This window comes from Notamacropus eugenii, chromosome 3, assembly GCF_028372415.1.
Source record: "Notamacropus eugenii isolate mMacEug1 chromosome 3, mMacEug1.pri_v2, whole genome shotgun sequence".
NCBI lineage: Eukaryota > Metazoa > Chordata > Mammalia > Diprotodontia > Macropodidae > Notamacropus > Notamacropus eugenii.
The window spans coordinates 302,397,862-302,412,236 of record NC_092874.1 but is presented as its reverse complement, the minus strand read 5'-3'; the positions used below and the strand labels follow the sequence as shown (position 1 = coordinate 302,412,236).

The following is a 14,375-nucleotide window of genomic DNA, read 5'->3' as shown; positions in this document are numbered from 1 at the left end:
AAATCATATAGACCAGAAGCTCCCATGGAGGTCTTCCCCCATCACCCCACTTCTGTTCAACTCAGCCCTCTTATGGCCAAGGCACTGTGCTCAGCACTGGAAAAGCAAAGACAGGAAAAGGAAGCCAGCCTTACCCTGAGGGAGCTTACATTGCACAGGAGGGACAGAGCCTAGGCACAGATGATTGAGTACCCAGAAGGTAGAAGGTAATCTAAGGATGTAAAGCTCGAGTGCTCCTGCTCACCTGATCCCGCTCACCCTGCTGAGGAGCCACAGAGACTCTTTCAGAGTGTATGGAGCAGCCTGAAGCTTAAAGACTTTCCCAGAAGCCTATGTTTAGGGAGGGTGCTGGTGGCACCAAGTCTACCTTCAGCATGCAAAAACAGCAGAGTTTAGCCGCTGGTTAGGAAGGGCCATGAGGGATCCTGGAATGCTAAGACTGCTGCTTCCCCCCTCTCACCCCCCACACTGCCCCTTCCAGGGGGAGCTCCTCCGAAGCCCCATCCTTCCCTCCCCCAAAGCACCCACAGCAGCAATCTCCCAGGGTTCTAGGGTACACCCCACTCTCCCCTACCCACTATCCACTTAATTGAAAAGGTGTTCCATAGCATTTGTCCCAGGCTCCAAAACTGCTAGTAATAGCTCTGACCCCACTATGCAGGTGAAGGAACTAGGAGTGTCAAGCCTAGAGAAGAGAAGTCAGGGAGACATGGAAACTGGCTTCCTATAGATGAAGAGAGAACATTACAGGGAAGGAGACAATGTCAGAGAGCCAGATTTCATCTCAGTGCCATTAAAAACTTCCTAGTGATAAAAACTGTCTCTAAAGGTAGTGAGCTCCCTGTCACTGTGGATCTTCCCGAAGTGTGGCAAAAGGACAAGCCAGCTTCTCCAATGTCTTAAAGGGGATCTGTACTTTGTAGGGTCACAGATTGAGGGCTGGAAGGGTTCTTGAGGGGTTCAGCCAAACCTTCCCCCCTTTAATGGATGAAGAGCCTGAAACACATCAGAACAAGCATTGACTTAGTCACAGGCCCACAGCTCTGAGACAGGCTCTGAACCAAGGTCTTCCCAGTGTGAAGCTTAGACATCATCCCATGCTGTCTCCTCCTTCAGGTAGGGGCTATGCTGGTCTGTCTGCTCTCTTCTCACTCAAGGACTTTGTGATTCTGTGAGTGCCAGAGCTAGATGGGAACCTCATGGCCACCTGATCTGATCCCTCAGTTCTACAGAGAAGGAAACCAAAGCCCACAGAGGGAAGTGACATAGTAGCGGTCATAGTAGCTAGCGAGACACAGAGCAGAAACCACACTCCTAGGTTTTAGAGGCAACTTACAGTTTGGAGCCTAGAGAGAGCTTTCAGATAAGCTAGGCTCCTTGTAGAGGAAATGGATACCTCAAGAACTGGAGCCTCAGTTTCTAGTTCATGCTTTGCACCACACAGATTATAAATCTGAATGGAACTCTCCAAGGTCATCTGGATAGTACAGATCAGAATTCCAGCCCTGGCCCTCTCTTTCCATCAGTGGTCACGAGCCTGGAGGCCCAGGCCCCACTGATAGAGCACTGGCATGAGCCAGTCAAGGTCTGAATATTACAACTCACATACAAAAGGCCCTCTTATCATTGGGTGGGGTCTACATGTGGGCAGCAAAGCAAGACAAAGGGGAGGGGGTGAAGAAATAGTGCTACCTAGCAGAACCAGAGGGCAGCTTGGGAAAGCATGGGTCCTGGGCACAGTCACAAAGTGGAGCAGGCATGGATAGGTTTCCCTTGGGTCTCCTGGAGCTGAGTTCCAAGCCTACACTTCAGACACCAGGAGACTGGTGGAAGCTGAGCTGGTTGCCAAACCTGACTGGCATGTTACTTGTCCAGATATCACCCCAATGTTCTTTGGATTTGTTTAGAGAAAATAAACAGGTCAGCCTCTGACAGATACGGCTGTATGGCCCTGAGCAAATCTTATGACCTCTGATTGATTGCTCCTGGACATTCGCTGAGGCTTTGAACAAGACAGACCTACATTAGGGGAGGGAGTTTTCTCTGAGCCAGTAAAATAACATGTCTAGTCTGTAAATGAATACAAAATAATCAGTATCATTATTAATAATGATAACCAACCTTTAGCTAGAATTTTATGGTTTTCAAAACTCTGTCCTATATTATTTCCTTTGATTTTGCATCTCTGTGAAATAGGCAAGACTGGAGTTATTGTCCCCATTTTATTAAAGACAAGACAGACTACAGAGTAGTACCGTGAATTAGCCTAGGTCAGATCAGCTCATAAACGTCAAAGGCCGTCCTTGAATCCAGGTCTCCTGACCTCAGGTCCAGAGCTCCTTCTGCCTCCCCACAGGGTCTCCCTTTCTGATTTAGGGTATATGGTTCTCTCTGAACTGAGTCCCAGCTTCCTGCCTTGCACAAGCCACCTCCCCTGCTCATAGCAGTGAAAAGAAGAAGAGTATGGCTTCCCATAAGTGCCTCCAACTTGTAATCCTGATCATTCAAAGCAGTTTTCTCCTTTGGAGTCTCAGGGCCTCAGGCTAAGAGGTTCAACCACTCAAGTGCCAGGCTCATTTGAGAGATCCCAGAATCTCAGAACTGGAAGCAATCTCAGAAATCACAGTGTGGCCCCTACCTGCAGAGGAAGTCTCACTACATCATGCTGAGAAGTGGCCATCCACCCTTGGCCTGAAGACCTCCAGTGAGGGAGAACTCCCTTCCTCCCATGGCAACAGATTCCCATCTGAACAGCTGTCAGTACTGGGCCTAAAGCTGCCTCTTTACAATGGATTCCCATCCCATCCCCCAAGGGCACCCTCCCCTCTCCTCATTACCCCTAGCTCTGGCCTGTGGGGCCAGAGAGCAAGAGAAGATACATTGAATTTTGAGTCAGGGGACCTGGTTTAAAACCCTAGATCTACTGCTGTGTGGACTGGACAACCTCCCCGACTCTAAAAACTAAAGATAGTTTTCCTATCTTTAAATGAGACAGTTCAGAGATGGCTTCCCAAGTTACATCCAGCTGCACATCTGTGATCCTGGGATCTAAGGAAATTTCATCTCCTCGGACAGCCCTTCAGACTACTTGGAAGAGTAGTCTTACATCTTCTCTTGTCTAGGCTAATTCCCAGCTCCCTTAGCTGCTGATCCTCATATGACGGTCCCAAGGACCTCCTCTGAATACTCTTCTCCACCTCAGTCTCTGCCCACTGAGCTTCACCAGAGTGGGGCCCAAGACCCTCTTTAATCTGGATCCTTCCTCTTAGAACAAGGCTGCCTTCCCTCTTCTACAGACCATGGGGGCATTGGCAGCCAGGGCCTCTTGGGCTTCCCAAAGCCCTACTTTGACTTTGACTCAAGATCTCTGAGGAGAAAGCCTACTGGCTGGTTGTGTTTGAGTTTGAAGTTTCACCTAAATTATCTAGATAACTACCCTAGGGGTTCTGTTCTTTCTATTGGTGTGGAGGAGGCCCCGTGTGATCTAAGGATGATAATAACAAGACCAGATTTCATTTCTCTAGAGTTCTGGGATTTCTAGACATCAGACCATTGATCCTGACAATGCCCCAGGAGGCCCAGAACCTGAGGTTTGGAGCAGGTAGCTCCTTCTATCTCCAAAGAACAATAGTTTGGTAGTTAGAGATTTTAACAGTGAAGGGTGGTTCTAGGGCACTCTGAAAGACCAGGGCCCCCAGGGAGATGACAAGGAAATGATAGTGGGAGAGACATGTTCAGAGCCAGCATCTAGACCCAACTCCCCATGTGACCACAGGCAGGTCACGGATGACAAGACTCAGCGCTATGACAAACTAGGAGAGACCACCAGGTTCAGCTCCCCCATCCAATACCAATGAACACCTAGTCCCACTGAGGCCCAATGACCTTCCCAAGGACACACACCAGAGGCAGAGGCCCATTCCTGCCTGAATTTCCCATTCCCTACCATTCCTGCCTCCCCAAAGCTGTCAGCACAGGGCTGCAGATAGAGGGAGGTCTCAAAGCACAACTGAACTAAAGAAAGAGAGGTCCAGTCCTGGGGAAAGTCAGTGGCCCCCAGACTCCTATCTAGGGGGCAATGGGTGAGCTGAGTCCCAAAGAGACTTGGGAAAGGATGTCCTGAAAGGGTGCCCTGTCTGGCGTATGGCAGAAGGGGGCTGCTGTGCTTAAGTCCCAGGCTAAGCTGAGAAAGCAACACTTTTTCACCCTCCCAGCCCCTTCCTGAGTCACCCTGCCCCCAAGGCCATATTCACTCCAGGTGTCCCCTCGAAGGCCTTCAAGATAAAGGTTTCCAACCCAAAGGAGTTGAGGCCTGGCATTGTTGGAGCTCCCAAATCATCCAGGGCAGACCCAGCCATTGTCTGGTCATGTTCCTTTACTCACATGTCTGCTGGGATGCCCTATTGCTTAGAGGCAAAAGGCCAAACCTATTTGCCTGGGAATCAAGGCCTTCCACAATCTGGCAATGTAGCAACGTACCTATAGCAAAACTGAGATTCAACTTCTGACCATGATTCATGCATTTATTAAGCCAGCTTAGTGTGAAGCAGACCTGAGTTCAAATCCTGCCTTAGACCCTCATGAGTTTTGTGATACTGGGCATGTCCCTGAACCTTTGCCTGCCTTAGTCTTGTCCTCTGTGGAATGGGGATCATAGCAGCACCTTCCTCAAAGAATCGTTGTGAGGAATCCCTGAGTAATGTACTGAAAGCAAGTCTTAAACCTTAAAGCGCTGCCGTGAACCATGAACTGTTATTGTCCTCATGCAGGGGCCCAGCTCTTTGACTACCCAAGCCCCTTCCCACTTTCCATGTTGAAATCCATCTTCATAGATGCGGCCTCCTTCTCTCCTCTCCATGTAAATACCACTCTCTTTCTACCAAGATGTCCTGTGATCACCTGCCTCCCTTGGACTGGTATGGCCCCATTCCCACTCAGACTGTGGAGTCCCACCCAGGCCTGCAATGGGGAGCTCAAGGCCCTCCTTCTCCATGAAGCCCTCCCTCTTCTCCCTAGTCCTTACTCCCTTGTCTCCAGAATCTGGCCCCTCTTCCATGGACTTACTCATAATCTTACAGGATTATTTTATTGGTTTTGATTTGTATTCCCAGGGCTTAAAACAGAACAAGAACTTACAAGTGTTTGTTGATTCATTATTTACTCCTACCTCCCTACCCCCATAGCATGAGACTTAGGAGAGATAATGAAATCTTAAAAATCCTCTCCAATGGTGTGCCGCATGACTGACAAACTCACATAAAGGTCCCTGGCAGATGGACCAATAGAGATAACTGTTAAACATTAAATTCACATCACCAGTGTGAATAAATTTAATAAGAACTAGCATTTATATAGCACCTTAAGGTTTGCAAAATTTTTTTTAACAAATATCTCATTTCTCACAACATCTTGGGGAGGTAGAAGCTATTTTTATGGCCATGTTACAAATGAGAAAACTGAGGCAGACAAAGGTTAATTAAGTGACTTGCCCAGGGTGTCTAGGGCTTATCTGAATTCAGGTCTCCCCAACACCGAGTCCAGTATGTTATCCACCATGCCACCTAGCTGCCCCTAGAAAGGCAGAAAGCCAAAAGGTAACCACTCTAATGAAGGGTAGTCTGAGAAGAGTGTGCCTTATGGAGGGGTTCCCTCTAAATGGAAGGGAGGCATTCCTGTCTGTGGATGACACTGTACTTATTGTATCTAGCCTCAGAGAGGCTTCAGAGACCCTTCAGAGAGATCCAAGGCCACTCAAAAGAGCCTGGCCTAGTCATCCACACACAAAAACGTGGATTAGAAATCCCTAGGTGAGATGAGCAGTCTATTGATGTAGCCCTTCTGAGCACATACCTTGGATAGCAAACTCTGCCACTGAACAGTGAGCCGGCCCCAAACCAAGCAGACAGGATGGCTTTGGGCTGTGGCATCAGTAACACAAAAGAACTCATACTAAACCTATAAATTTCTGTCAGGTGAGCCTCACCTGGTGCCCTCCCATTGGACACAGTTCATCTCTCTCCTCTCTAGGCCTCAGTGTGGTCCTACCTAGATTGAGGGAGTTCCACCACATCCCTCTACAGTCCATTCCAGCTGGGTCATTCTGTGTTCAAGGATCTCTCACAGGCAGCTCTGAAGTGCTATGTTCTAAGGTGCTTCCCAGCTCTGACAATCCATTTTCTCAAATTCCTCCAAGTGAACTTTTCTCAGTGCTGATGTCAGGCCCCCTGGGACTTCAAGAAAAATCAGGATGATAACCAAAGAAAGGCTTTTTTCTTTCCTTTTTGACTTCCCTCCTTCGATCCTGCCAGGGATGAGGATCTGGGTCCCCTGAAGCCACAGGCCAGCAGGGCCACGATCAGAAGAGGCGGGCAGCCTCAGAACTGAAGACAGAAGACAGGGACAAAACCTAGAAACATCATATGGGTCCCTCTGGGCAAACCCCAAAGCAAAGGCCCCCAGGAGTAAGATGTGAATTCAGATTGTTCTGCTGACTTCAGCAGAGAGGCCCTGGCTTTTTCATCCCTGTCCATCATTTCTCTTTTAATGGAGGCTCTGACATAGAAACATATACTTCACCTTGGAAAGTCTCTGAGAGGATGAACACCGAGTCAAGGGCACATGGACATAACTCGAGAGTAGCTGACTTCATTTCCAAATCACCATAAAACAGGCTTCCCTCCCTGGACCAATCTGCTGGAGGCCCAGAGAAATCTTTCTAAATCAGGAGTGTAGGAGGAACAGGATTTATAAATGAACCCAGAGAGACACAGAGTCTTTCTTAAATTAACTTCACAGGATTTAGAGCTGAAAGGCACCCAGAAAGATCATTTTACAGAGAGGGAAACTGAGGCCCACAGAGGGGAGGGCCTTATACAAGGTTTCACACTATCAATCAATCAATATTTATTAAGTGCCTACTAGGTGCCAGAACTAAAATATGAGTCCAAGTGTACTTACTACCTGTGTAACCTATAGCAAATCATTGGCCCTCTAGGGGCCTCAATTTCCTCATCTGTAAAATGAGGGTGCAGGAAGGGAGAGATAATCTCTAAGGTTCCTTCCACCTCTAAATCTTTGATTTCATGATTCTATATATTATATTGGGAAGAGGTAGAGAGAGAATCCTGACTTTTCATTACCTATAGCAGAGTTTTGGCCATTTAAAAATGTGAAAATAGAGCAGAAATTCTTGGATGCGCCAGCTCTCTCACTGGCTGGCTCGGGGATTTTTTGTGGAAGTCATTCCTGTTCTCTCAGTTTCCTCATCTGTTTTGGGAATGCAGGGTAGATTAAATAGTCTCTAAAGACCTTCTAGCACTAATGTTCCATGTTTCTCAGCTCCCTCTATCCCTGACATTCCCTGTTTTAAGGTTCCTCCCAGCTCTGATATTCCAGGTCCTATGTGCTTTCCCTTAGATTGCTCTCCCTTTTACTATCTTAAGGATCACTGGCAAACACCACTTACTTTAAAATCACTTTAAAAGAAAAAAAACAACTTTTTAGACCAAGAAAAGCAAAACCACAGCTTCCACTTTCACCACCTTGAAAAGCAGGCCACTTTTCCCAATGGCCTAGCAGGCCCTGGTGGGAGCAGACCCAAATGGTAATAGCAGTAGTAGCCACAGCAGCATCAGAGGGGAGACTAGGCTGCTGGGCAGTAAATGGGAGGGGGGGATGTTGCCATATTCCAGTCATTTACAAAAGTTCTAATCCAGCAAACAAAGGAAATGGGGGGTAGGTTGGGAGAGGAGAGCTGGGAGAGCCCAGGAAGCTCCAGGGGCATCCTTACCTTCACATTGCCTGCCTTCTCCTTTGTACCCCGGCTTACAGAGGCATTTGTAAGCTTTGGGGGTATTCTGACAGATCGCATCTATGTGGCAGTCATCGGTCCCCTCAGCACACTCGTCTGCATCTGAAGAGAAATGATCAGAGGTGCATGTAAGGAGAAAAGTCAGACAGCTCAGAAGCCAGGCACAGCCCCGGCACCTTGCAACTCTCATATGCCCTCCAGCTTGATCTCGGGGTCTCTCTGTTTCTCTGTGTGTGTGTGTGTGTGTGTGTGTGTGTGTGTGTGTGTATCCATCTGTCTGTCTCTGCCTATGTTTCTGTGGCTTTCTTGCCTGTCTGTTTCCCTCTGTTTCTGTCACTCTGTGTCCCTCTATCTCCCTCTGTCTCCATCTTTCTCTCTGTTTCACTCTTTCTCTTTCTCTCTCTCTCTCTCTCTCTCTCTCTCTCTCTCTCACACACACACACACACACATACACACACATATACATCAAGATTCCTATTAAAAAAGCTCCAAGTACCAACCACTCTCCCCCCTCAGACTCCCAGAGATCTTACCACCTAACTCAAAGATAGGGTTCTGAACCTCAGTTTTCCCATTTGTAAACAAGGAAAGTAGACTAGATCATGCAAGAACTATGCCTCTAAGCATTCTGGGTAAACAGAGTTAATCAATATCCTTCCCCCCCCCTTCCAAGTCCAAACTCATTGGATGGATTCTGAGTCTCCCATAGCCTGAATGTTTAGAGAGGTAGTACTAAGTGCTAAGTGGTCATGGGGACAGGAGACCTAGGATCAGGTGCTGCCTCCTAGCCTTCCTAGTTGGGTAAACCTTAGAAAATGTTTTCCCCTCTTTGAAGGTTAATTTTCCTGTCTGTAAAATCAGAATGATCATATTTATGCTCCCGAGCTCACAGAGGCATATCACAAAGTCAATTAATCAATAGGAATTTATTTAACACCTACTATACACTAGGTATTGTGCTAGAGAAGTGAGTGCTACCAGTGTGCACCCTCCTTTGTTCCATCTCCCTCTCTTCCCTTTCCACATCCTCTGTGACTCCAAGTTGGTTTCTCTATCAAGCCCCAAATTCAGGGGGGTTATGCTGGATTTCCAGGTCTCCTGACTGTCTTATGTATACCTCTCAAATTGGGCTCATCTGCCCAGTGAGATAGTTAGATGGCTAGCTAACAAGCTATCATAGCGCAACTTTATAAGATGGTAAAAAACAATTGACATTCAGATGATTTGGGGTTTACATAGTCAAGGGATCCTAGAACCCTTGGTGTTAAAGTCATTATTAAAATTAAAGCAAGTTGCTTTGTGAGGTAACGATCTCCCTGTCACTAGAGGTGTTCAAATGAAGACTGCATGACTACCTGTTGGGGTGTAGGTTGTAGAAGGAATTTCAGGTTAGGTCTGGATTCAAGTGATCACTTAATAAACATTGATTAAGTTCAAACCACCAGAGAAATGTTGGTCACTTAGGGAGCCTACCTTGGATTGGGAGAGATTGCTACATTTACCTACAAATACAGACAACTTATCTTCTAGGTGATTTGGGGGGAGAAGCCCTAAGCATCTGGAGTGCTTAGAAAAGTGATGGTCAAGATGAGTTCTGAAGGGAACCAGGAATTCTAAGAGGCTAAAGTGAGGAGAGAATGCATTCTCTCCCAAGGGTGGGTAAGGGGGTAAAGGGGTAAAGGACCAAGTTTGGCTAGCTGACCTGTCCAAGTCTGTGGTCACTAGATTTGGAATTAGCAAGGCCTAGCTTCAAATCCCACATCACTAATTAGCTGCAAGTCATACAACCTCTCTGGGCCTTGATTTTACCATTTGTAAAATGAAGGGATTGGATCTGATGGCCTTAGAGTCCCTTCCAGCTTGCAATCATTTTAGATGCCCAAAGACCAACATCCTCTCAGAGGGGTCAAACTCTGATGCTCCATAGTGTTGGCCCACCAAAATAAAAGAAAATACAGTACAATATAGATGATATGAATTGGTGATTTTCTAAGTCAAAATGAAATCTGCAGGGATCCATTTCTATTTGAAATGGACACCGCTACTCTATAGCATCCCTTAACAGGGTTCTAGTTTTGGAAGACTTTTCAATGACAAATTATTACCTAGTGCAAAGATTATTATCCCCATTTTATACATATAAAAACTGAGGCTCAGAGAGAGATCTTAGGATTTAGAACTGGAGGGACCTTAGGGATCATTTAGATTCAATCCCCTTATTTTGTATATGAGTAATCTGAGACCCAGGTCAGTTGAGTGGCCTGCTAAAAGTCACAATACAGGAGTGGTGAATACATACCTGAGTAAGATTTGAACCCAGGGCCTTAACCTCCAAAGTCAATAAGTAATTTTTCACTATATTTCATGGACTTTCCATACAAGGCTGCTTCCCCAAGAAGGTAACAAATCACCCTTTTATTGTGCAAGAGAGGGAGAAGAAAATTCTTTTCTGATCCAGTCTAAGCCCTTTGATCCCAAACTACCCTCACTGACTTTCTACCCTCTAACCATCAGCCACTGAATTTTCTTTGCCTCCTCCCTCCTCTATCTCCTCCCCCCACACACACACACCCAGGGCTGGCTGTTAGGTCAGGGCCTCCCCTCCTCCCCCCATTCTGGGATTTGGTTTCCTTACACAGAAAGCTGATGGGGTTAAAGAGATTACCTGGAAGGTCCTTTCCATTTTGGCCAACCTGTGATTGCCTATGACAATTTCCAAACACTGAAACTCAACTGTCACATAGAGGGCTTGGGGGTGGGGGTTTTTGGGGCACTGCAGACCTGAAAACAGGAATGATCTTCCCTCCTCTCCATCAAATGCTGAGCTAGTCTGAGTTGAGAGTCCAGAAGGAAGCAAAGAGAGCCTGGCCCTATTGGGGAGGGAGAGGGGGGAGGAGGAGGGAGGGTCGGGTCACAGACTGCCCTGGCTGGCCTGGACTGAGACCGTGGGAGCGGCTGGGAGCCCAGCCCTCCCGACCTCCCCCCTCCTACTCACCCCCTCCAGCCTAGAGGCAAGGCAAGGAACTATTGATAGAAAGCCCTAATGTCAATAAGGAAAAGTCAGCCTTCCTGGGAAGCCAGTTTCAATGGATCCTTCCCCAGCCAGGCAGGGGGTGGGGGAGACAGGGAGGCAGACAGAAATTAGGACCCGAATAGCACTGCTGGGTCTGAAGGACATGGTCCCCAACAGGAAAGGGCAATGCCTGGCTTCATATTTAGGCTTCATATTTGAGCAAAAGAGAAAGAGAAACAGACACAGAGAGGTGGATAGGGGCTGACTTTGGATATGGGGGACCGTAGTTCCTCCAAAGAGACAAGGCAAATGCTGGGTGTCATCTTTAAGGGAGGCAGGGGAAGAGAGGTGAGAACTGGAATGCTCTAAGGTGGGGAGACCATTAGCCCAAGACTGAATGTGGGTTAAAATATTGTAGAGATGCATGCAGGCAACACAGACAGAAGACCAATAAGAAATGTCAGGTTAGTGCAGGGATTGATAGTGGTGGGGGGGACCCCTCCTGACATCCAGAGACACCCTCACTTATTTAAGGTGACGTGGATAAACTGAGAAGTGCATTGTTGAACAACTGCTTCCTGAATCACAGTAGCATAGAGCCAGCTAATGGAGCCCCAGATTAATGATCTAATTCTGGAGGGTGACCCCCATTACTGGAGAACTTATTTAGTTAGCATCCCCTCTTCCCAGACTGAGAAAGACAGACATTCAAACAAACACAGACATATGCACATACACGTAAACAGAGATTCAGAAACACTTCCAATTTTTCTACAAGATGTGGGTGCCAGGGGTTAGGGGTGAATTCCAAGGAAAGTCCAACAGGCTGACAACACCTGGAGGTGGGCTCATACAGAAGGGCAGACAAAGGGGTTGTGGGTGGCTGGAGGATGAGCTGGGCAGGAATCTCTCCAGTAAGGACTGGGTCACTCTGGCTGTCCTGGCTCTGCTCCATGACTGGCTCCACACAGGGTTTCAGGGTTACATGCTGGGACGAAGACCCAGTACTGGACCAGAGCACCAGGAGTGTCCTCAGGAGGTTGCCCCTGCAACAAGCCCGCACACTTCTCCCTCTTCCTTCACTCTTTTTTCCTCCTTCCTTCTCTCTTCTTTCCCTTCCTCTTCAGCCCTCCCTTCTTAGAGCCTATTCCTCTTCGATGACCTCCATCTCTATTCTGACCTTTGAACTTGGACATAGTTTCTAAGGTGCCTCTTAACTGAAAGACCCAGTATTTGTTTCCCCCTGGGTTTTCCTGCAGCCCCCATCTACACTGTGTGTGTGTGTGTGTGTGTGTGTGTGTGTGTGTGTGTGTGTATGTGTGTGTGTAAGGGGACAGGGAGGTTCCCAGGTGAGGGAAACATAGATGAGGGTGTGTATGAAAATACGATGCAGGTCATAGAGTTATATGCAAATTCAAGGGCATTGGGAGTGGGGGGAGGATTCCCTGATATTTTTTGGAGAGGGCAGCATGGCTGGATGGGGAAGGAGGGTCTGGGGAGAGCCTAGAGGGAAAAGGGAGTGGGGAGATGGACAGAAAGCAATCCAGTTTAAACTACTCAGTGACCGAACAACTCCTCTCTTTGGAAAGACAGCTGGCTCAGCTGGGGCAAACCTAGGACTTAATCTCCCTTTCCCTCTCACTGGTGGGGGGGGGGGAGGAGAGGGAGAGGAGAGGGAGAGGGAGGGAGGGAGGGAGAGGGGGGGGGAGAGAGAGAGAGAGAGAGAGAGAGAGAGAGAGAGAGAGAGAGAGAGAGAGAGAGACAGAAGAGGGAAGAGAGAATATCTAAGTCACACCTCAGATCGCTTCAATACAGGACTGAATCACTCTTCGAATCCCCACCCCCAGCTGAGTAAAGAGCCATGGAAAGGCAGAGGGAATAGACATACAGATCTAACTAACATGGTGTGACAGGTAAGCGGCAATTCGGAAAGTATAAATATCATATTTAATTGCTCTCCTGCCACTCCCCTGATACCTCTTAAGTATTGGAGAGAAGGGATGAAGAGAGGCAACGACCTAGACAGAAAGGCAAAGAAAGGAGAAAGAGACCAGAGACAGGGAGAGGAGAGGAAGACTTGGGGAAATATAAAGAACATTGAGTGATGGGGAAACGCAAACTCAGAGTAAACGGGATACCGACGCGGCGTCTGTCCCAAGCTCTCCGCATACACACACCTCATAAGGAAGAGAGAAGAGAGGGGGCAGAGGGAGACCGAGCAAGGCAGACAGCGAGACAAGGGAGGCAGAGTGATAGATCAGGACCGATACTTAGATGGACAATTAACTGCGACTGAGCTCATCAGAAACTCGTGCATTCTCTCTCAATCTCTCTCTCTCTCTCTCTCTCTCTCTCTCTCTCTCTCTCTCTCTCTCTCTCTCTCTCTCTCTCTCTCTCACACACACACACACACACACACACACACACACACACACACACACACACACACACACACATTACACACACACACACACACACACACACACACCGCGAGCCAGCGGGGTGCGGGTCTCCAGGTCTCGGCCAGCCGGGGGAGGGAGAGCTGAAGAGCGGCCCCGCCCCGTGCGCCCAGCTCAGTCCGGCCCCCGCCAAGAGGCAACAGCCCCTTCCTGCCTTCACACGCCCGGGAGAGAGAAGTTACTTTGGCAGAACTCAAAGCATCTTTCTTCCCTGCCGGCCCCCGGCCCCTCCCCCCAGGGACTCCCCTCCGACCACCCCCTTTAAAAGGCAAATCCGCAAGTTGGAGCCGGTGCCCCAAGCCCAGCCCAACCAGCCCAGCCCAGCCTTGCCCTGCCTGAGATCGCCAGTGCGCTCTCTCCCCAGTACCTTCTCCAAGCCGCGCTCGGGGATGCGGAGTGAGCGCAAGCTGGGTTGCGCGGAACCTCCTTCCCTGGGGCGGTCCAGGGTCCCGGCACTGCGGGGCAGGGCTGGGCAGGGCAAGGGCACCGAGCGCCAGCCTTCTCGCTTACCTGGGGTCGCGGTGGCTCTGGTCAGGCGACCCGGGGCGCCGAGGACGAGAAGCAGGCACCAGTGCCAGGGCAGGGCTGAAGCCCCCATGCTGAGGCCACGCTCGGCCCGGCCCGGGCAGACGGCTGGACTGGCGGGTGGCCGGGCGCTCTGTGGGTCCGGTCGCGGGGCTGACTCGGGCGCCTTCCCTCGCTGGCTCCCGGCTTCCTTGACTGGAGCTGCCGCTGCCGCTCGAGTTGCCTCCTGCAGCTGCCGCTGCCGCCGCCGCCGCTGCTGCTACAGCTACAGCTGCAGCTACCGCCGCTGCTCTGCCGTCCGCCCGGCCCCGCTGGATCTCTGATAAGGGACTGGGCGCCGCCGGGGGCTGCGGGGAGTCCGCGGTGCTGACGACCTGACAGCCTCCCGCTGATTCGTCCAGGGCCCCCGAGGATGGGCGGGACTGCTCCGGAGGCGGGCCAATCCTCTGTCTGGCTCCGGACAGGGTTTGGAGAGGGGGGAACAAGAGCCGAGGTAGGGTCTGGTTTCGTGTGTGTGTGTGTGTCCGTGTGTGTGTGTGTGTGTCTGTGTGTGTGTGTCTGTGTGCG

The 14,375-nt window shown here is 49.3% G+C and overlaps 1 protein-coding gene across 5 annotated transcripts in view; it reads right to left on the bottom strand.

The window, feature by feature from the left end:
* SCUBE1 (signal peptide, CUB domain and EGF like domain containing 1) overlaps positions 1-14,124 on the bottom strand; it is a 256,758-nt gene extending 242,634 nt beyond the window's left edge. For all 5 annotated transcript variants that reach the window (XM_072596364.1, XM_072596365.1, XM_072596366.1 and 2 more), the window contains exons 1-2: positions 13,794-14,124; positions 7,790-7,912 (exon numbers count right to left, since the gene is read on the bottom strand). In XM_072596364.1, coding sequence (XP_072452465.1) covers positions 7,790-7,912; positions 13,794-13,881 — 211 coding nt within the window. In that variant the 5' untranslated portion in view covers positions 13,882-14,124. The remainder of the gene's footprint in view (positions 1-7,789; positions 7,913-13,793) is intronic.
* Between the last annotated feature and the right edge of the window lie 251 nt (positions 14,125-14,375).